This window comes from Cupressus sempervirens, chromosome 9, assembly GCF_028749045.1.
Source record: "Cupressus sempervirens isolate cs-2001-9-10 chromosome 9, ASM2874904v1, whole genome shotgun sequence".
Taxonomy (NCBI): domain Eukaryota; kingdom Viridiplantae; phylum Streptophyta; class Pinopsida; order Cupressales; family Cupressaceae; genus Cupressus; species Cupressus sempervirens.
The window spans coordinates 482,560,855-482,585,184 of NC_143126.1; the positions used below are offsets into that span (position 1 = coordinate 482,560,855).

Sequence of the window (24,330 nt, forward strand, 5' to 3'; positions counted from 1 at the left end):
AGGAATGAACATGCCAAAAACTATGTCTTTCCACTCAAAACTTGGGGTGCATGCTCAAAAATTGATCTATAAAACTATGCCTTTTGCCTACTTCCTTTCTTTGAAGGCTGGTCATAAAGCTAATCAGTGCCCAGAGGCTATGAAGTAGAATAGTCAGACAAGTCAGGATCCTGCTAACTTGGTCAAAACAAAGTAGAACTCCAAACCCTCTAGAACCTCTATTAAGGGGAGGAAGAAATTGATCTGGAGATGTAAATTTGCTAAGAAGCCTGAGAATTAGGATGGCAAGGAGGCTAAGAGTAACTCGGCTAGGATGGACGGAGCCCAAGGCGATAAGAATGGTAACTACCCTTCCCACCCTGTCTTGGATTCTTAGGTTAGTCTCCATGGTAATGATCCAAATGAGGCTTTGAAGGATAGTCCAATAGTTGTGGCCATAGCTATGGTAGAAGATAATGTGATTCTTGAGATGGAGCAAATTGCTAGAAGGCAGGAGATCCCCAGTATGGAGAATCCAAGGATCTCTGACCCAGATCTACTGAATGAAGCTATCAGTAAAGGGCCTGATTAGGTGAGAAGTCTTGGGACTTTGACAAATAGGGCTATATCCAAAGACTTAGGGATTAAGATCATAGAGTTTATAAACAACTCTTCCCCAAAGAAGATATCATAATGGAAGAGTGGATTGATAGTTGTTCTCAAGATAGTAACAATGACTGGAGTTTGGTTAAGAAAAAGAAGAAAAACTATAATCATCATCCTCTATCACTAGCGACAACCAGAAGCAAAGTTAAGGCCAATGTTGGGAGTTTAATCAAATCTCTAGGAAGGGAAAAAATGAATCAGTTATTGCAGGAAGAGGCCAGAAGGAACTTGGTAGATGGGAGCCAGAGAACCATTAAGGAATACTCTAGTAAGAAATGAAGATCATCTCTTGGAATATAAGGGGCCTTAATGGGGCTCACAAATAGGAGTTAGTTAGGAACATGATCAAAGACCAAAGACTAGACTTTTTACTAATTCAAGAAACCAAAATGAGAAAAGAAGTGGTAGGCAAGATTTCTTTCAACAAAAACATGAGTTGCGAGGCCACAAACTTAGAGGGAGCTGTAGGTGGGGTGATGATCCTCTATAATAGCAAGGCTTATCAAGTTTCTACTATATGTAATGGCAGTAATGCCCTCCTATGTAAGATTTCCCACATACATAGTAATGAATCTTGGTTTATTTTAAACCTTTATGCTCCCAATTCTAAAAGGGAGAGAAAGGCTTTTTGGGCTAAACTCACAGAGGTTATCAACTCCAACAACATAAAAAAAGGAATTATAATGGGGGATTTCAACTCCCCCTTAACTAATGATGAAAAAAGCAGAGGGATTGCCCCAAATCAGGAGAGTAAGTTAGACTTTTCAAACTTCATTAAAAATTTGGCCTTAATGGATGTTGATCTAATAGGTGGTAGATTCACTTGGTCCAACAAGAGAGTTGGAAGGGATTGTATCCAGGTCCGTCTTGATAGAGCCCTTATTTACCCTATTTGGCTGCAAACTCACTCTTGTAGGCTTTCTCTTCTCCCTAGATTGGGATCAAACCACTCCCCCATCTCTCTCTTAGTTTGTCCCCTTTCTTTCAAAAGGTCCTTCCCTTTCCATTTTGAGAAAATGTGGATTTCTCATCTGGCACTAGAAGCCAAGATTTCTTCATGGTGGAACATCGAGGTGGAGGGTACTGCAATGTTTAGGGTGGCCCAAAAATTGAAGAATGTGAAAAGAAACATTAAAATATGGAACAAAATAGATTTTGGCCACATTTTCCAAGAAAAGAATGAGAGGACTGATCAACTTCATACTATGCAGGAAGTGATTCAGCAAGATGGATATAATGATCAAAACTGGTTTGAGGAAAGGACTATTCTATTTAACCTTCATAACATCATTATAGGGAAGAACACTTTTGGAAGTAGAGATCAAGAGTAAATTAGCTTAAAGAAGGAGATTAGAACACTAGGTTTTTCCACTTAACTACCTTAGAACATAGGGTTGTTAACAGGATTTCCAACATCAAGAAAGGGTAGGCCTTGTTATCTAAGGACAATGAGATAGTAGATGAAGCAGTTTAGTTTTGCTCTACTCTCCTCTCTAAGGATCTCACTCTCCCAAGGCCTAATTAGGAGGATATTATGTCTGCCATTCCTACTATTTTGCAAGCCCACCATTTCTCAATGCTGAAAGCAATTCTTACCTCAGAGGAAATTGTTCAAGCTGTCACTTCTCTTCTAGGTGATAAGGCCCCTAGCCTAGATGATTTCCCAACTTTCTTCTTCCAAGTCTACTGGGAAGTGGTCAAAGGGGACATTGTGAAGGCTGTGTAGGAATTCTTCAAGGCTAGAGACCTTCTAAAAGAACTTAATGCTACTTTTCTGGTCCTCATTCAAAAATCCCTGGGGGTAGATTCGATGGATAAGTTTAGGCTCATCAACCTTTGTAACTCCTTCTACAAAATCATTTCCAAGGTTCTAACTTCTAGGCTCCTCAGAATTCTCCACCTAATTATCTCCCCTCAACAAATTGGCTTTTTTCTAGGGAGATAGATTTTAGATTCTATTATCACAATGCATGAGGTGATTCACTCTGTTGAAGCTGGGAAGAGGGAAGGTTTCCTGCTCAAGCTTGATATTTCCAAAGCTTATGATAGGGTGGATTGCAATTTCTTGATGGCAGTCCTCTAAGCTTTTGGATTTGACTCCTAGGTTTCTAAACTCATCTCTCAACTCATTTCTTCCCCTTCTTTATCTATTCTTATGAATGGCTCCCCTTCAAATTTCTCTTTCCCCTCAAGAGGGTTGAGACAGGGTGATCCCCTATCCCCTGTTCTCTTCATCATTTTGGCTGACTATCTGGGAAAACTTATTTCAAGAAAAAGACAAGACCAGAGCTTGCAAGGTCTCAAGCCTTTGTCTAGTCATCTTTCTTTCATCCACCAGCAATTTGTGGATGATACTATTCTAGGGCACAAGGGCATAGTCTAGGAGGCCAAAGAGTTTAAGGGCTTGCTCAATACTTATACTAGGGGATCTAGCTAGGCTATCAACTGTGACAAGAGTTCTATTTACTTCATCAACACTCCACTGGAGAGACAAAGGAAAATTTCTCGTATATTAGGAAGTTGTATTGGCACTCTTCCTGCAAGTTATCTTGGCATGCCTTTAGGTTCCAAACCCCTAGAATCTTTTTGGAATAACATCATAGATAGATTCAACAAGAAACTTGCGGGCTAGAAAGGTGCATCTCTCAGCCAAGCAGGCAAATGTACTTTGGTAAAATCCATTTTCCTAAACCTCCCCACTTATGCCTTAAGTCTCTTTGGGATCCTAGAAAAGCAAGCTGACAGAATGGAGAAGATTCAGAGGGACTTTCTTTGGACAGGGGTTAAAGAGCATAAAAGATATCATTTAGTTGCCTAGGATCATGTTTGCCTTCTCAAATGTTATGGAGGCCTTGGTATTAGAAAAATCAGACATCTTAACAATGCCCTTCTAGCCAAACAAATCTGGTGCATCTTTCAAAGTACAGGAGAATGGAAGGAAATCATGACTGAAAAGTATCTAAGAAGGTAGTCGCTTAGCCTTTTGCTTCATGAGGCTGATATCCCACAAGGATCTTACATATGGAATGGGATCCTAAAGGCTATGACATTGGCTAAGTCCAAGGTGAAATAGAAAATTGGCAAAGGTAAGAAAATCTCATTTTGGTAGGATGATTGGACTAGCCAAGGACCTCTCATTGACCATAGTCAATGATTATAGAATAGGTAATGGATGGTAGGACTTGTCTTTGATATCCCTGAGTCTTAATCCCCTAATGATTACTCTGAATGCTATTCCAATAAATAATAAGGAGGATGAAGTCATTTGGGGAGCTAACTCGAATGGCCATTACTTTGTTGCCTTTGGATACTTTTCTTTGTGGGATAGAATGGAGAAACCCATCTGCAAAAAAGCATGGATCCTTGGTCTTACCCCTAAAATAAATATATTTTTTTGGCTTCTACTCCAAGACAAGATCCTTGCTCTGGAAAATCTTGTTAAGTGTAGTTAGATTATCTCCAATAGATGTAGTTTATGAAAGCAGGCTTTGGAAACGGTCAATCATTTATTTTTCCATTGTCCCTATTCCTCTAATGTTTGGAACCTCCTTACTAGGGACTTTGGGATCAGTTGATGTCCTCTAGCCAACATTCAAGACTTCTTCAGCCAATAGAGGAGATCACATAATGACTTAATCTCTCATTTAATTGGCTCCTAGTCCCTTCCACATTTCTATTGGGGTATTTGGAAAGAGCAAAATAACCAAATCTTCAGAGATAGGGAAGCCCTTGAGTTTTTCATTGCCAAGAAAATTGAAGGTCTAATGAAGGAGAACTTCACCATCACCAAGTAAGGTAACATTAAGGAAGGAGGGAATAGCAGAAAGAGGAAAAAGGAAAGGGATAGGAAAAGACAAGAGGCCAGGTGGTCTTTTCCCCCTGATAATTGGTTCAAGTCCAATTTCAATTGGGCAGCTAAAGGGAACCTAGGTCCTACAGGTAGTGGAGGCATCATCAAGAACAACCATGGGGGAGGAGTTGCGACTTTTTCTTTCCTACTCAGACATCAAACAAATCATTTCACTAAAGCTAGTACTGCTAGTCACGTTGTCAAGCTAGCCCTGGCTTCTAGGATTGAGAACCTATGGCTGGAGGCAAACTCATTAAACATCATTAATTGTCTCAAAGGTGACACTAAGCCCTTGTGGACCATTGTGAATATAATAGAGGAATTAAAGTCTAACCTAAGCAAGTTCAACAAGACCTATATCAGTCATGTGTATAGGGAGGCTAATTCAGCTATTGACTAGTTTGCCAATGAAGCGGTCACCAATAATGCGGAGGTGATGTGGCACATTGACGACATCTGTTTGTTAGCAATAAATAATTTCCTATTGCAAGATCACATTCAGTGAAGTACTAGAAATATACAAAATAAATGATCAAAAAATTTGCAAGATTGCACGTAGGAGGGGGAGTTATTAAAAATCATGTGAAACTATTTTTTAATAATAGCATGTATGTACGACATGTTTTATGGGTTGTTTTGAATACTACCACTAATACTGGTATTTTTGAAAACATTTTTGAGTTTCGCAATCTGAAGAAGGCCGAGGTTTTTAAGAAATTAGTGAGAAGGTGGGGGCTTTCAATTTTAGAGGAAAACATGGTGGGAGAGAGAAACAGGAGGGAGCCATCGAGAGACGCAGGGAATTGGAAGGAGAAACTGAAGGTTTGGCACAAATTGGAAAAGGGTGGGATTTCTTGATTCCTAGAGAAGCTCCATGGTTTTGATGCAGAGATAACCAAGGTTATGGTGGACTCCTGGAAAAATGGGAGAGTCAAAACTGATGGGTTCTCCCACCAAGTAAATATGAATTTGATAGCTCAGGTTGCCGAAATCCCTCTAGTAGGGACCAAATTTTTCAGAGATAAGAAAATGTTGACAAACACTATCAAAGTTTTTGCAAAGGATGAAAAGGAGCTGAATAAGCTCATCAAGGTGGAGATGTACTATGAGATGGAGTCAATCAAAAAGCTATGGAGGTATGTTCTCAGAATCATCATTGAGTATATTTCCCTGGACCCTAGATTTGATAGGATAAGAACGCATCATTTTGTCTTGCTTAACACTTTAGGCATAAAATCAAATTTTTTTTTCCTTTCTACCTTTTCACCTCCATGAGCAAGGGTATCAAGGGTTTCAAGAGAAAACCCACCGCTAATCTTACCCTTCATGAGGGATTACTCCTCCTAGTTTATGAGTATCTGAAGGCTCAAACCAGGGGAAAATCCCTTGGTGAAGCTAGGTGTGCTTCTAAGGAAACTGGTAGCTTGGACTCCAAGGAAGTATAAAGCATAAAATCAAAGGAAGAGGAGTCCAAATCTAAAGAAGAAAGGAAACCCTCTGCCCGCGTCCCGTGCAAAAAAAGCCCAAGAGGTTTACCCCTCATTCCCCCTAAGCCTAAGCCTCAAGAGGTGGAGGAGGATAGTGAGGATGAAGAGGACATTGATTCGAAGGAAGAGGGTGAAGAAAAGGAGGAAAAGAAGGGGAGGGATAGTGAAAAGGAGGAGGAGGATTCTGTCAATGTGTTGAGGAATCCTTAGAAAAGGAAAGCAAAAGAGGCCTTTGACACTAAAGACTAGATTCTTGATATTCCTAGCCCTGGTCCCACTTCTTCGTCGACTGTAGACATTCTAGGAAAAGAGAGTGGGGAGGTGATATCGAAAAATAGGAGGAGGTCTTAGAGGAATTTTAATTTGAATAAAGCCAAATTGGGGATTGTCAGGGAGTTTTTGAATATTCAAGTGGTGGAGGATATTGATGGCAGAACCCATTATGATGATCTCATTTATCCTGGTCTAGTTGTGATTTCAGATAATGCTAGGGAAACTGGGCTTAACCTTTTGAACAACACTAGGAATAGCATGATAGACAATTTCCAGTCTATCAAGTGGTTGTTCCATGAAATTGAAGGACTCAAGGGGAGAAAAGCCAGGAAGGTGACCAAAACAGAGGCAGCAACCAGGGGAACAATGAAGAGGATAGAAGCCAAGATGGAATCCAACCGCATATCAATGTCCAGGAACATAGGGCTGACCAGGAGGACAAAATCAAAAAGGTTGAAAAAAGAGTCCAAAGGATGGAGTTCTTCCATCAGAACCTAGTGAATCAAGTGATCGCCACCTTGAATACCCTGAATGAAAATATTAATAGCTTGGGTGATTCACTGATTAGAGTTGGATTTGGTGGGGAAATTATGGAGAAGGCCAACCTGGATAATGGGTAGGCTAAGGTTTATCCAAAAGAGACCAGGGACCAAGTGGATGCTCAGAACCAGGACTAGGTGGATGCTTAGAACTAGGACCAAGTGGACGCGGACAATAGGAAGACCATAGAAGCTACAGAATCCCTATAGGTTCTTGATAAGAAGAATTGATAGTTAGGTTGTTGTTTCTTTCCTAGTGTAGGTAGTTCTTTTTTGATCTAGTTTTACTAGTTTTTTGTTCTTGGCCATGGGTCGATTTTACTGTTGGCTTTTATTAAGTTGCTTCGTTTACACTGGGCTTTATTGAATAATTCTATTTTTGACATGCTATAAACTTTTGGGTTTTAGGATCCCTATAAAACCTATTTTACTTAATCAAAAACTTGACAATTTTTATATAAAAATAATTTCTATTATTTTGGGAAATTGATCAGTCATCTTTTGATTTTTTGTGAACCTTGGATTGTAATAAAAAAACTCTATAAACTGTAATACTTTGAAAAGACAAAAATTGTAACCTATTTGTATATCAAATCTTATGTTTTGATAAACTATGAATCAATTTTCAAACAACTTTATATGAATTTTTGAATCGTGTGGGATTTTAGAGAACTCAAAAACCTTAGTGAATCTAGCAATTAGAGAAATGGAAACCAAAACCATGTTTTAGATCGGAAAATTAATGAACTATAATATTTGGAAATGAAAATGAAAGCTTGAAACCATAGTGAAAATTAAACCTTTGTGTTTTCAAAATTGATTGTATTGAGAAAGTTGCATTGCTATATACTTTTTTGTGATGTATGGTTTACTATTGTGGGATTCAGGTTGTCTTAGTACTTTGACCAGTCAAGATGTTTACTAGAGGCTTGGGGGTTTATTTTGTGATGTCATGATAATGTTTTGATTATGATATTTTACACCTGACCATGGTGATGTGTCATGTGTGTGCTATGATGAGTTTGATCAAATGTTTTGATGTGCTTTCCAGTTTCTTGTTTGGGACTGAGGTGAATGGTGTGATTTTCATGATATAACCTTTGAGTCTTTGATTAGTTATCCTTGATTTCTTCCTAGTTGCTTGTATAGGACTAAGGTGATTAAATGATTTTTTTTTGATGATGTCATGTTATGAAATGGATTTGGTTTATGTGTACTTGATTTTGGATCATATTTATGTGCTTTCTAGTTGCTTGTTTAAGAACTATTGTGTGGTTTATAGTCACTTGGGATCTTTTTCTTTTGCTGAGATTAGGGTAGGTTATATGTATGTCATATTGGGAAGTGGATTGCAATGGAGGCTAAGGCCCTAAAGAGGTTGGCAGGTAACCCATTGTAGGTTATTTTAATAAGTGATAACATTTCATTAAATGGGTTTAAAATGAATTAATAAGATATTGGTACCACAAAAAGTCACTAAGGGGTCTAAATTATTAAAAGACTACCAAGGTAACCTTAGAGCTGATTTTTTAGTATGCCTTATTAATATGAAAGGATACTGATGCTACATAGAGACACTAGGGGTCTGGAGTCCATAGTGGCTACTAGGGTAACCTTAGAGTTGGCTCATGTGATGACACTTACCCACTTGCATAGTAGATTTCCTACATGTCTTTGTTGCCTCTGGGATTAGTTGATCCTTGTGTTCTGGTACCCTTTGAGATAGTTTTCTTTTAGGTGTTTCCTTGAGCTTAGATGTTGGTTTTGACTTGTGTTGTTGATATATATATGGGACTTGTGTTTATCTCCATAGCAAAATGGGAGTAGACCTTTTTGGGTTTCATGAGGTCAACTGGTAGTACATTTTCTTATACCATTGAGATTTGATAGCTAGATGTTGTTGTTGGAGGTGTTTGTACAGTTGTACCCTTATTTCTGATCTTTTACTTTTGTTAGATGATTGTATTCTATTATACTGCATTTATTTATCAGAGTTCTTATGAGATCATGTATTATATTCATGATGTATATTCTTTCAACCTTTCATACCCTATGACTTGTACAGTGGATGATTGTGCATTCTAATTATTGCCAAGTGGCATCCTATAATTGCATATTATTTATATGGATTCATACTTGTAGTTATCATTTAATGTGAAAATATTTTATATTGGTTTTAGTATTAATTAAACTTAAATTTGATTCAATGTTATGGGACCCTTAGGAGATGCAATCTATTTACGATGGTTGTATGTATGTGAGATATTGCTTCTACTATATTATATCTATTGTTCTTTATTATCTTTCAAAAAAATGTTTGAAAAACTTAGTGAAACTTTAGGTTAATTCTTTTGGGTTCCCTAGTAGGGCATTACAAAGGGTTGAAATCCTCATGTTGTGTCTTCATCATCAAAGGGAAGCAATTCTCCCAGGTGAAAAATGTTTGCAAAGAATAGTCTTTCTATAAGAAGTTTTCTCAATCTTGGTAAAAAAAAAAACCTTTGGCTAAAGGGAAAATGTGAATCATATTTGATATTAGAGGCTTCCTAAGATTTGAGATCTACTCATGAATAGGAGGAAGAAAGGGCCAAAAATCTCTAAATTTGTAAATAATAGCCCTTGCATAAAAATTGTAAGACATAGTATTGATCTCCTTTGTATACTCCTTATTTAGAGTGACAAAAATATAGTGAAAGATAGGTAAAGTAGAAACAATGGGTCTAATAGTGCTATTTGAAACTTTCTCAACATAAGAAATACCATTTGAGGTGACATTTGGGGGAACACAGTAAACAACAAAGCTCTTAGTTATAGGGGCTCCAATCATAATTTCTTTAGGATCACATATCCTTGAGATTGAAGCCCTAACACCCTCCTCATTAAGAGAATAAAAAGGGGTCATAGAGATATTCACATGATTCCTATTGACAATAATTGAAGTATAGAAGCCTATATAGCAAAAAAATCATCTTAGTAGACATGGCACTAGTTGAGGAGGACAGTGCCATGGTAAGATTGGACCCATGAGAAGTTGTCCCAACCCCAACACAAGCATTTCTAGACATAGGAAAAACCATAACCAAAGTCTCATTAATAGCAACCTATGGATCATTCCCAATAGCAAGGGTAGAATACTGAGAAGGGGAATCCCCAATAATAGGGTCAAAAGAGTGATTCAAGCCCACCTCAGCAAAACCAAAAATATAGGGAGACCCTTTGAACAAGCAAGAAAAGAAAAGTTTGATGTGGGAGCACATGTAGGAGAATTTGTACGAAGAGTGTAATGGTTAATAAAACATTTTATGTTAATTTGAATACAATCTTATTTTGTAGACATCATCTTATTTTTTTAACAAAATAAAGTCTAGTTATCAATATATATAGCAATTGGTCAATTTTGATATCTACTGAAGCTAGGTCTTCCTTCAATGATTTTGGCAATAATGGTATAAGTAGGAGCCATTCCCTGATAGAGCTTGACCTTTCTCTAGGCCATGCAAGTGAAAGATTATTATTGTCATCCCATGTTTTGATGACCATACAAATAGTTCCAATGGTTAGGGTTGGTAATGGTGAAGATGATTGATATCGATTATGTTGAATTCATTGCTTTGAAGGAGTTTTCAAACAAAACAATGTTTAACTTTATGTAGAAATTATGGAACCATTCTCTAGGATTATAAAGAAGTTAAACATGGTCGAACTACTTAAATCTATATTAGTTTAATAGATTGATGTAGAAAGGTCATATATTTAATTCATCCAAACAACAAATCCCTTATTAAGTAATTTATTATTTAGATCTGATATACTTAATTATCAACTAGGGCATCATATAATCTTGAATGATGCTATCATGCATATTTAGTTAAGGTCCCCAAGCTATTATACTAACTATGTTTAGAAAATAAAGGTAAAGAAACAAAAATAATCTCAAACATGATTGTTCTAAAGAAAACCTATGAACATAATTGATTCTATGGGTAACTAATTCTATCAAATTTTACTATTCTATAACTTATATACCAATAACTTATTTAAAGTTTTTGTCGAAAAATAGTATCCATGCATATATATGCATCAGGAAATATAACTCAATTTTTTTTCTAGAATATTAATAAGAATCTAAGTTACTTCCAAGATGACCAATAAGTTGGACATGCAACAAAGCTAGGGTTTCATGTGTAAGAGGGAATACATAGTCTAAGAGTGAGCCAAATGTTAGGATAGACCTTGATTTTATTTTCTCTGTGTGTGGAAGAAGGATGGATTGATGTTTCTATTTACTTTTTATTTTATCTTTATTGATATCTATGTAGCAGGGACTTGGTTTCTCATAAGAGATCAAGGAAATGGGGTTAGTTATCATTATCTTTCATGAGTACTTATTTTGGTTTTGTAGTGAGGTATTAGATTAGAGATATTCTCTTGGGTAATGCTGGCACTTGTTGGGAGAAGAATCCTTGCTCCTTCTCATGATCTTCCTTATTCTATCTAAGGTATATTTCCATGAATATACTAGTGTCCCTTCTCCAAATTAAAATTAGAAGTGGCTTTACTACAACCATTCTAGTTTTTGTTAGCTATGGTGGAGATTTTCCTCCTTTTTTGTTCTCTTACATATATGAAGAAGATACTCTTGTCTATGCTATTGTTTGTAAATAAGATAGGTAGGTTATGTTATGTTCTCTTTCTTCTCTTGAAGGTATGAGTGTTGATGCTATGGTTCCTAGTGCATTTTTTAGACATTTCTTGGTATCTACTGATGATCATAGATTTTATAGGCATGTCACAATTTCAAATCCTTCTTGAAGTTACTTTTTGATGCGTTGTGGGGCCTATATTTAGATAAATGACTGTAACGATTCTAGTTTCTTTATAATCCCCTCTTCCATTTGTCTTTTTTACCAAATCTTTCACTAATACAAGGATGATCTCCTTGACTATGCTTTCAATCTGGTTTTTAAAGGGTATAGAAGGGAGGTTAGAAAAGATATTAAGAATGTTATCCTTAGTTTTTATATAGGTTTAGTGGATTATTTGGATACACTTTTTAAGATTGGTTCCTTCTCATTTTTCCACAACTATTTGGATTTTTTTTGCTAGTGGCGGTTTTCCTTGTTCATAATTCTTGAGATAGGGCATTTGGTTTCTGTATTTTAAATATAAGTTAGTTAGTGAAAATTTTGGATCTTCTAGACATTTTTCTTCTGGATTGGGTTTCTTATTTCTTGATTAAGGAAAGTACCAGAGATGATAAGGCAATATCCAGTGAAGATGAACTAGTATTTGATGATGTAAATTTTTGGGCTTCTTTGGAAGGAGTGACGAGGTTAATAAGGGAAAGTCTTAGAGGCTAAAAGTAAAAAGTTGTGTCACCTTTCAAGTTGACTTATCAGAATGACTAAATTTGAGTATTTTTAAACATATGATCTAGATAAATTTATTTTAGCTTTTCCAATTAGAAATGTCAATTAAATGCATGTTCTATACTAGTTTATATCCAATTACTACAGAAATAAAATAATTTTAGAAAAGTGGCATATCAATAACTCTTACTATTTTTTATGATTTTTTTTAATAATGGGTAATCACCATTTTATAGAGCTCAGATTCACGAATATTCTCATATAAAGTTTATATCATTTTAATTAGAAATAGTATATTGTAATTAAAAAACTCTAAAACCACACATTTTAACACTCGAAAAGGTGCTAGTTTTGAGAAAGAAAAAAATATTAGATCATATCAAAAAAATGTAAAAATTATATGATGTTCTAGAGGAGAGAGTCCTCTTCTAAAATATATAATTTTTCTCCATGTTAGAAAGGATTTGTTTTGAAAAATGTGGTGGGAGATGAAAACTATGAATTTTGGGTGAGTTGAGATTTCAATCCTTATAAAAGAGAAAATATAGGTCTAAAGCACATTTTTTATATTTGATTGTTCTAGATATATATGTTATCTATAACATAGTCTAAGATAAAAGGGAAATAAGTTTATTTCCATATAGTTTTGTGGTGGGAACTAGACCCCTAATTTTCAACATTTTTTAGCACCTAAAAATTATCTATAAAAATTAGGAAAATATATCAATTCTTATTCCAAATAATTATTAAAAATTATAATCCTAAACTTCATCCATTTCTACACATTTCATTAGTTTACTTCATTCCCAAATTCAAAATAATAGTACCAATTTTATGTCATTGAAGGTGAACAATTATACTTTTGTTAGCCTTTTCCTTTACAGAAGGGCGATAGGGTTTGTGCTTTTACCACCTAATGATTATGTTTTAATTTTTTTTCCTTCTATTTCACTCGATTGGGTCAAGGAGGAAGCTATGTAGGTGTTTCTTCAAGCCTTAGAGGCTTTATGTGTAGTGGACCATGAAGAAAATATGAGGATAAAATATCTTGTCTACCACATTTCCTCTGTTTGATGGAGAGGAAACATGAAAATGGGAGGAAGAGGTTTTTCTCGCTCTTTCAAGTAATATTCATATTCTTTGTGGTGTAGATGATAGATCTAGTCTCAGAATGAGTTTTTTTCACTACTGTTTTCCTAAAGTCATGATGTTTTTTGAGGACTCTTCTTTGAAGGTTTTTTTTTTTGTTTGGGTTGTGCTAATATTTGGCTCTCTCACTTTTATTTTCTATTTTACTTTACTTCTTCTTATTTGGGAATCAGTTATTGGTATTAGTATTTTAGTCAGGTCTTCACTAGATGATAACTAGACTATTGCTACTAGCTTTTAATGACCATGTAATCCTTCTTGTTTTTTGTTTAGTCTTGGACCTATTGGAATTTTTTTGTTGATATGTACCTCAAGGCTTTAGTTCTTTCTATATTGGTTTCTTGTTTCTACTAGTTGGACTCATTTTGGAATGGCTTCTATTAAGTTGAAGTTTTCTCCTTTAGAGGTGTAGCTCTTGAAGATGACCTTGTTGTAGGAATGACATGTAATAATTCTATTATTCTCTCTCTATTTTCTTGTTTAGAGGTGAATTTATCCTATTAATGTGGAGACCTATGTTTGGTTGGAGAATAGTGGTCACTTCTTGTAGTACTCTCTTGAATGTGTGCACCTTGTTTCTAGATTGTGGTCTATTTAGTTGGATCTCACTTAGATTGATTAATTCTCTCTTATTCCTATTAAGGTGGGCTATTTTCTGATGGAGGTGTAGAGGAGCATTGTGGTTGAGAAGTTCTTTAGAATTTGGGAAATCTTTTCTAGTGTATACTGAAAAGTTCTTGAGAGTAAGAACTTTGAGGTTGAGGGAATTGTATACATTGTTGGGAGTTCCGTTTTAGTAGTGATTAGATTTTCTAGGTATCAAGTTAAATTTTTTTTGGTAAATTTCTTTTTCTTGGCCATTCAAATTAATAAAACTTGCATTGGCTAGATGGTTTAATTACCATCATTGCTATTTTTCTCAAAAAAAATTCTAAAAGTGAGGGTTTTGGATCATTTTGTGACCCCAACAAGCTTGAAGATCCTCAAGAAAAAACTAATTATTGCTAAATTTTGGTGAGTGTTCACTAGCCTTTTGTGTCATATTTATTATCCTAGTTGTATCTTATTGTTAAGTTGATTTGCACAAGGGATTAGTTCTCTTTCAATCCCATCCAACCTAATAAAAAAAAATCTAAGATGCTATCAAAGTTATCATGTTTCGGCTAGATAATTATTTATATAAATATTAGTGTATTGTAATATACACTTAAGCTAAACTTGGGCATCTTATAATTCTATAGGGTTTCTAGTAACCTTTGATAAGGATAATCTCTTTTTTTAAAGAACATTTTGAATTGTATTGCATTATTTGTGCACAATCAATATGACTCCTCTTTCCTTGATCATTACCATCTAGATCCCATTTTTTTTCTACTCTAATAACGTGATATGTTTACATATTAGTGATCATTGGGAGCTATAATGATGATTTTTTTTAATCAACTTTTACATGGTATCAGAACTTCAAATCTATATGCCACTATTCTTTTCATGAGGTATTTTGGTCACTTTGTTCTTCACATTGTTAATATTTTTTGAAGTTTGGGGTTTTGAATTTTAGGATGTTTTAAGAGAGTTTTTGTTGGATTTATTGATAATCTTTTTAATCTAGATAGTTTGGGTCCAAACTAACATCTTAGTTTTTCTCAAATGGCCCATAAACCCCTATTTCTATATTAAGTTTATCTTTTTTGGTTAGAATCGACCTCAGAAGAAAAAAACTAAATTCCTCAAGATCTTAGCATGAAATTTGATGTAGTTTTTTTTAAATAAAAATAATAATATACTATTTCTATGAAACCCTTTTCTTTAAATTATTAACAATGCATCCAATTTTAAAAAATCAACGCTCAATAGTTATAAGGTGGCTACAAAGAAACTATCAAGTGGTTAGGTGGCTACTCGCCCTCCTCCTCATCAACATGTCACTCATGTTACTAACTACAAAGCCATCCAGCCACTCGCCCATGATTGAGTTATTTCTTGTGATGTGTAACTTTTTTGATAGTCAGGATTAATTTTAGGGTATAATATAGTGGCAAATTTTCATATTTTGGCAAATTTGATGTCTTGCCAGTGTTATTTTTGGCAATTTCTGAGCCCTTCCATGGTTTCCTAGTTACCAAGCTTTGTTGGGTTTACCTGGTTGCCTGGTATTGTAATCACCAAGGAAAATGTTACGTTTGAGTTTTTCCCTGGCAGTATTTTCACCTTTCATGCAGCCGACCAGGTAATGCTTATCATGGAATGTTCGTCGGGTTTCAAGTTTTCATTTAATGCAATATGGGAGAATTCACCATCCCAGTTTCATTTTACCGTGGAGGAGTCAGCTCATTTCACATTATGGGAAGTGGAGGAGTTGGCTCGTTTTTCCAACACACTTTCATTTTGTCGTGGAGGAGTCAGCTCATTTGGCGTGGTAAATTGGTAATTGTATTGATTTGTATATAAATCCAAATTCACCCAAGCAATGAGACATTCACTAAATACTACTGGCACTCCATCAAATTTTTGCAGTGCAGGATACATTGTGGGCAAGACTCAGACTCCAAAGATAGCTTCCACAAGTGGTGGTACATTGGTATGTGCAGCTATGCTATAAAATACTCTCCTTGAGCTTATGTAGTTTAATTTAATCAAAAGCTTATCTACAGTTTCCTTTCTTATCTCATTTTCATTAGAAATTTTTCAAAAAGTGGACGTTAATGTTTTTTAAAGCTTGCATGCATGGATATTGACCACCTAAGGTCAATATCCTATTTCCTTTATTGTGGAATGTCGATTCACCAACTGTCAAAAATCAGATTTGAAATTTAACTTTTTTTCTTTAAGTTTCAATTCCTAGTCTGAAAGTAATATTGCTTATTCTTAGGGAAGTAAAGTTTAAACGGATTATCAGTGGATTGAGATGTCAGGGGAGGGTGAGTTTGTAAAATCAAATATTCACTTTACCCTTGCGATCCTGCGATAAGCCTTATATCCTCTTCCAATGAGATTTCCCTTCTGTCCCAGCTTCAGAACTTAAACTTTTCACATCATGGTCTCGCAATTGTGAAAACCCATTTCCTTCTAACCGGTGCGAAGTGGTGAAGATAGCTTCATCTTAACTTTTTGCGGCTTCGCAGGATGACCATATCTTTCTATTGAAACCTCATAACATGAAAATCCTTGCCATCGCGGTCTCGCGGCTGCTAGAAGTCTTTTCCCTTTAACCATTGTGAACATCCGATGGTGTGATGACCCTTTTTTGTGACTTCACAACATAAAAGTTCACCATCATTTAAATTGGTGATTATGCGATCTCTGCCCTCCTCACATTTTCACAACACACATCTTTTCAATCGGCAATGATGCGATCTCTGTCCTCCTCGCAGTTTCACAACACAAAAACTATTAACTTGCGATGATGCTATCTCTGCCCTCCTCACAGTTTCGCAACACACATCTTTTCAACCAGCGATGATGCAATCTCTGCCCTCCTCATGGTTTCACAACACACATCTTTTTAATCGGCAATGATGCAATCTCTGCCTTCCTCGTAGTTTCGCAACACACAAACTATTAACTTGTGATGATGCGATCTCTGCCCTCCTCGCGGTTTCGCAACACACATCTTTTCAACCTGCAATGATGTGATCTCTACCTTCCTCAGGATTTTGCAACACACAAACTATTAACTTTCACTTTGATAGCGACATTGTGATAGACCTGTTAAAGCCTTTCTTGCGGTTTCACAACTGCCAACTTCAAACTGATGAAATCCTTTGCGAACCTCCAATGCCATCGACTTCGCATATTTTTTTTTAACCTTGAATACAATGAAATGATTTTCCCAAAAAATTAAAATTTTACTGTGATTATTATTTTTTGTTCGCCAATGTATAAATTTTTTGTGGTTTTGAAATAACACAATTCACCTAGATTTTACACATTGTTTGAGAGACTATGAATGATTCGCCAATGGAGATTATTATTTTTTCTTTGTAAACTATTTTTTTCGCCACAAAAAATAAATTTTTTTGTCAGGTGTTTTACACCTTTCGCCAATTTTTTACACCTTTTCTAAAGGAGGGGTTTCTTAAAGTATACCCTGATTAATTTTTTTGGGTGCTAAATTATTTTTCTAGTAAGATTTTTAGGGTAGTTGTTTTCTAAGATTGATGGTCATTACGGTCATAAATTTTAATCCTATAGATTATTTTTGTCATCACTACATTAACAAGCCTTCAAGATTCTTATGATCCCTTTCAAAGAACCTTTCAATTTTTTGGCCATATCTTGGTTATATGAGGATTTTCTCAACAAATATTGTATCGTCAAAATGATCTTTATGAGATCCATCTAGTTGTGGATGTTTGATTTTTTTAATTTTACCTTTTTTGTTTCTTATTTTTCTTTTAAAATGAGAAGTTGTTGGTTTTTTTTTAATCTTCTGAGAGATAACTTGAGTATCTATACTTCATTTTTTAGAAACTTTCAATCATTAGAAAGTTGGTTATGTGCGCGTCCTAGTGATATGGGTCTATCTTCTAGATTTCACTACTAATACAGGCTTAATTATAAAGGTTGAATGACTAATTACCAAATGCTCTCCTAATTCATTGATTTTAAAACTTCTTTAAACTTTGACCTCCAAAAAAATTAATCAAAATATAATAAAAATAAACTTTCACATCATGCGACCATAAGAAAATTAACCACTGATTGAAAATATAAGATTTATCTAATAAAACCTAATTTGATTGAAATCCATTATGTCTGGAAATGCTAATGAATTTTTTACTCTTTTGGAATATACCCTATGAGAAGCTTGATTGGTTAAGGGTTATAAAAGCATTATGAGGTGCTACCCAATTAAGGGATTTACCTATAGACCTATTAAAGTGTTGTCCCTATCAAGAGTAGCCTAGTTAGATTATTTTATGTTCTCTTTTTGAATTTCACCTTATTAGAGGATTTTACAATGATTACCTATTAGGATCTACCCTATAAAGGTTTTTTTTTTCCTATTATAATAATTAGAAAGAAACAAATAGAGGTGATCTACAAAATTTTACTACCTCTACATGATAATATTTAATACGACACCAAAAGCTTTCTTCAGACCATGTACCCTTCTTTGGATTGATCTTACTCAATTTTGATACTTTATCTATCAATACAATATTCTCCAATTGCACAATCAACAACTTGTTCTTTTATAATTTTTCCCTTAGGTAGAATTCCATTTTCCTTCTTAGAAAAAACACTAGATCTAATAATCCAAATCAAATATAGTAAGACACAGTTCATTTAACAACTCAAACAATGTTCTCCTATGATATTGTCATCTCACAACTAAAGTTTACCTTGAAAATTGATCCATCTCATAAGCCATCTTGAGAAAAAAGAAAATTCTTAAATAATCCTCATCAAATGCATATCTCAATCAACGTGAAGTCAAATTATTTCCATAAATCATGTAAATATCTTCCTACTATATGAAAACCATAACTTATCCCAACAATAATTCAAATCTCTTCACTAATCAAAAAATATTCATCACTTGTATAACCTTTTCCTATTTACCTTTTTACCTATAAACATCACTTCTAAATCATCAAACTACCTTTACCTATACATAATATAAGATTCTATCAGAACCACATCATTTAGACATTGTCATCAACCATATCCTATGACCAATCTAGCTAATATTGTACTGATCTAAAATATTATTCAAATCACTTTACTACTTCTCACTAGATATTTTAGAAATTACCTGATTCAAGATGATCAACCATAACTTGGTTAAATTTTCATTGTAATGGGTTCTATTATAAAAATAGGATCATAACACATAATATATTCTTCTTGTAGGATATCAATACTAGATTCATATCGTAATTCATACTTTTCTCACTCAATATCTCATAATATGCTGAAAATACTTTGTTAAATAATTGACGTCAATGAAAACTAAATAACTCATTTACTTTCAATAAAAGATATACTAGTATTCACCAACACGTCATGTAGAATCATTGCAATAATTTCTCCATTAGTTATCATCACTGCATCAATTATGTAAACAATCTCCCATTTTTTCATTAGCAGTAACACTACACTATCATAACATTGCAATACTTCTCATCTAATAAAATAAAAAAATATCTCGGCCTATATTTATACTTGATAGTATCAATTTTTCAATTGCATAAACTCCCCTATGAAAATATGTTATCTCTTAATCTCTTTTCTTGACATTTCAATATACAACATCACCTCCTTTTGAGTAGAACACTCTCATCAACACACTTCTCTCCCTAATACACTCTATCCCCCTTTACATAACCTCTTTTCCTTTGATAGATACCAAAGGAAGAAAATCATTTTCCATTTATTTATTTCTTTCTTATATTCATCTTTCTATATAAAACCTCTCCTTATGATTAGCATCCACCAATAGTGTATTTCTCTCCTCCTTTGACTCATATTTGTACATTTAGACAATATTCCCTTAGACCAACCTCTAATTATTCTTAATTGTAGTTCTTGATTTTCTTTTTTTCTCATCATTGTATACAACATAATACTAAGACTCTTCATACTAAGACTTTTTCCCAAAAAACATGCTAATACAATGGAATATTCCACCACTACATCAATTCATACATGAGATATTGTGATTAGATACATATGAATTAATGTAACCAATATCTTGTTAACCCCAATTGATAATGAAATTGATAAATCTATGAATGTATGTAAAAGAGTCATATCAATTGTTATGTTGTCATTGATGTCAAGTCTTAGTTGGCTAGATGTTATGCTAACTCAGTAGAGTGTTATATCTATATGATTAATGAAGAGGATTTGATTGATGAAGAGGATTTATAGAAAGTATGTTGAAGACTAAATTGATAAGTATGGTATTCAGTGGGACCTTGAATGAGTTTGACAATGATAATATAATCTTGGTTTAATTGTTTTACAATCATTTAATATTGAAAATTATTGAGCTACATGACAAGCTTAACAAAGTAACAAGGTTAATAAATGAAGATGGTATTCCTTGAGTGACTATAGTGTTGATCAAGAAATTAGCTAAGAGGTGAATTCAATATTTCTCAAGTGACTCTAGTATTAACAAAGTACTATATTGACCGAGTGAAATGTTATGTTTTCAAGCAACTTTTGGAAGAACAAGTTGAAAGAAATAGAATCTAAGGTTGGCTTCTAATGAAAACATGGAATGTTCAAGAAGGTCAAAGGTGGTAGACCTTGAAAATTAAAAATAAGTGGTAAAAATGAGTGTATATATATCAAGGTTAGGCATCAAAATCATAAACTTTCTCATGTTTTTTGGGTGGTTTTTATTTGGGTTTCTCTCCATTTTTAGAAGGTTGCATTTCTAGTTTCTTTGGCATTGGAGATAGCTGTAGAGGTATCACCATGGATGGAGTTTGAAAAGGAAGGAGTCAGGGAACTACAAACACTAGAGAAAAGAACTAGAAGTTGGGGAGAAGTTGGACAAAGGTGGATTGGTGCTATATATGACTAGAATGAAGGATGCTAAGATGAAAATTAGTGAATATTTTATCAATGGCTGGCAGTCAGAAATGGTGACTCTTGTTGGACAACGTCTCAAACTAGATATTGATATCATGGTTTTGACTACAAGCCTTAACAACAAAGGCATGACCACCAAAAAAAAAATTATTGAAGAAGAGGTTAGTAAAATTCATAAGGTTAAGGATGGGGCTTTGGTTGGGGAAAAGGGGTGTGAGGGGGAGAGGACAGTTGTGGCTACTTGTTCCATCAAAAATTTATGGAGACTTGTTCTTAAAGTTGGAATTTAGTATTTTACATGTGATGAAAGGTATGATAGGATTCGTAACTATCATTTTGTTTTTCTTACTCACTTTCACCGTAAAATTAAGGTTTGTTTCCCTTTCTATCTGTTGTGTTTTCTTTCTTATAGCATCAAAGAGTACAAGGTAAAACCCAACAAACTCATTCTTCATGAACAGTAAATGCAGTTAATTTTTGAGTTTATGATGGATCATGTGAAGGAATCTCTCCCTTTGCCCATCCCTATTTAAAAAGAGAAAAGCCCTAAACCCCCAGCTAGTAGTAAAGTCAAAGGAAAGAGTTTGGTGACTGAGCTAGGAGAGGTAAAAATAGATTCAATTAAAAGAATTAAGAAGAATGTCAAATATAAGGAAATGGAATCAGATTCATATAAAGACTCTAAGGATAAAGCTAAAAGCTCAGTAATAGAGGAGGAAGTAGAGAGTGATTTCTCTACTAGATTAGTGGAAAACAAAATTGGTGACCAAGTATCTATCCTTCCCTATTTCGGTTCACTCTAAGGAGATGAAGGTTAGTTTCTAGGAAAAAGAGGATCAGATGGCTAAAACTTCACACACTACACTTAATCCCTAGACCAAAAGTGTTAAATAGTCAAAGTTGAGTTTTTTTTCCCAAGCTTAATACTTCCCCTAGTGTGTGTTGTTTAAGAGTGGCTAGAGGGAAAAATTTAGAAATTGGTGAAGAAGAGGACGAAAACAAAAATGTGGAGACTGGGAAGGAAGGAGATGAGTATAATAAAGAGGCCCCATGTTATAAATTATTTTAGTATAATATTGCTCATGATGTCTATATTAAGACAAAGAATTCCCCTCTCAATGTAGCCTCTGAAGAGTTTGAGGAGAAGATTGAGGAAAATACAGAGAGAGAATTCCCTATTGCAAATACTATGAGTGTAGAAGAGGTTTATGTCAAGTTAAGGAAGCCTAAGAAGCAAAAACTATTTCAATATACACCTTCAAAATGGAGCAGTGAACTTTCAACTCCATTAAAAAAAAGGAAATATTAATATAAAACCCTAAATGCTCAAATGGAGGAAATTGAGAACAAGTTTAATGGGGAGGTAGGGAATGATATTTTTGAAAGAAATAGTTCTATGATGATAAAAAATTACTAGAAATTGATTGAAGCATCAATGGGAAATATGTACACAATTGCTAGAAATGTGGATATGTTGGTGGACAACATTATGGTCTTGGACTTGGACAAGGCAAAGGGAACGAAAGAGTCTCTAGGTAAGAAGAGAACTAGGTCTACCACCAAGAAGTTGAAGGATAAGAAGAGGAACAAATTAAGGAGGATGTCAAAGAAATTGCCAAGAAGATTAAAGGAAAGGAGAAGATGGCATTGGATCCAGCATAATGTTGGCTTGTTTCTATGGTCTATGGATTTTTGGCTTTATTGTTGCTTATTCGCATAGGTAGTAGTTTTGTTTTGGTGTTGGTTTTTGTCTCTATCTTTCAGCTGGTTTGTTTTCTATGTTGGTTGTCTCACGGTGTTGGTTGTTGTTCCAGTTTTATTTTGTAACAACTTTTGGGGTTTCGGGGTCCAAGTGAAAATCTGTTTTAACCCTTAATCAAAAATAAAAGTAAATAAATTTTATTAAAATATTTTAAGTAATTGGACTATGATATTCTTCTATAAAGTAATTTAGATCATCTTGGTTCCCACATATTTTAGAGGACTACTGACTTTAGAAACACACGATTTTATAGACATTTGTTACATGTACTCTTTCTCATTTAGATTGTTTATTTTATGCATGTTCCACTATCATCTATTTATTTACATATTTACATTATGTATTTACATATTTTTATTAAATTCTACACATGGATTAATCATCTTAACAATGTACATAAAGATGTTTTAAATATTTATTAGATTTTCTAAATAATTCTCATGTATATATAAGTATTACCAACTATTTCAAATAACGTTAATTTTAGTTTGACAAAATAACAAATATATCTATATATTATAAATCTTGAAATACAAGGCTTTGTTAACCTATAGAATTAACATTTTTCTTAAAATTGAAAAAGAGACAAAACAAAATTCAACAGTTTATATGAGACTTTTAAAATTGTTTTCAAGAGATATAGGCCTGTAACGGTCCCATAAATATTTAAGTCGTACTAAATGTGGAAAAACTACCATCAAAATCCAGGTATTACGCCTCTAGATACAACTATAAGCCCAGGCATTACAAATATTAGAGGGATCATCAGTGGGAACAACAGCTCCCATCAAGCAGACTGCACAAGGCAACAGTCCATTCTCATTACACGTGATGCATGTTTCTTCTGCCTCACCTTCTCCTGCACAACTCCTCTTACTCCCCTTGCAATCGAAACAAACAATGTATCTCATATCTCCACACATTTTGCAACTCATCTCTGCAGCCTCTTCAATTTCCCACTCTTTCACCGTCTCCCTGAGTTTTCCACTTTCATTCAACTCTATTATCTTATTAAACCCACCGAGATATTTGCCTCTGATGAACAGCTGAGGAACACTCACTTTCTTCCCAAATATCATGGATAACTCATTGCCAAAACTGTGGCTTATGAACAGATCTCTCTTCTGAAAGAGGATGTTGAAGCTTTCGACTTTAGAGCACTCTATGTGGGTTTGTCTGATTACGTGTGAACTGGTGTAGTAGAGAACAACATGAGTTTTATCATAAGGATTTGTTATTGTTGCTTCTTCTTTATGGTTGTTTTGCAGCGCATGTACCTTATTTTGAGCTTTGCAAGGAGGCTGACTATGTATGCCTGTAATTCTCTTCAACATACCTTTTGTCATTTTGTGAAATTTATGAGGAGTTTCGTGCTTTTTATATAAGAGTTTGGAATGGAGGATTGGTTGTATTGGTTAAGGTTACAATCTTTAGAGAGATTTATTTGAAAAATGGCTTATGTTTTTATTTTAAAAGTAAATGGGAGGAGTTTTAGGCATCTATATATAAGAGTTTGGAATGTTCAATTGGTTGGTTGTGCTAAGGTTGCAACTTTTGAAAAAAATTATTTGGAATATGAGTTATACTTTTATTTGAAGACTAAATGTATTTTAAGAATAAAATTATTTTTATATAATTTGATAAGGATTTTTTTAATATCAAATAGAGATTGTAAGAAAAGTGAACATTTTATATTTGAAAAAGA

The 24,330-nt window shown here is 34.3% G+C and overlaps 1 protein-coding gene across 1 annotated transcript; it reads right to left on the reverse strand.

Moving 5' to 3' along the window:
- Positions 1-23,344: 23,344 nt before the first annotated feature.
- LOC149539434 (uncharacterized protein At5g39865-like) lies at positions 23,345-23,971 on the reverse strand. The gene has a single exon (XM_089802578.1). It carries the CDS (start codon positions 23,969-23,971, stop codon positions 23,345-23,347), a length of 627 nt encoding a protein of 208 aa, XP_089658704.1.
- Between the last annotated feature and the right edge of the window lie 359 nt (positions 23,972-24,330).

Excerpts from the sequence above, each read along its gene's own strand:
- LOC149539434 (XM_089802578.1), bottom strand. The coding sequence starts at position 23,971 with ATGACAAAAGGTATGTTGAAGAGAATTACAGGCATACATAGTCAGCCT.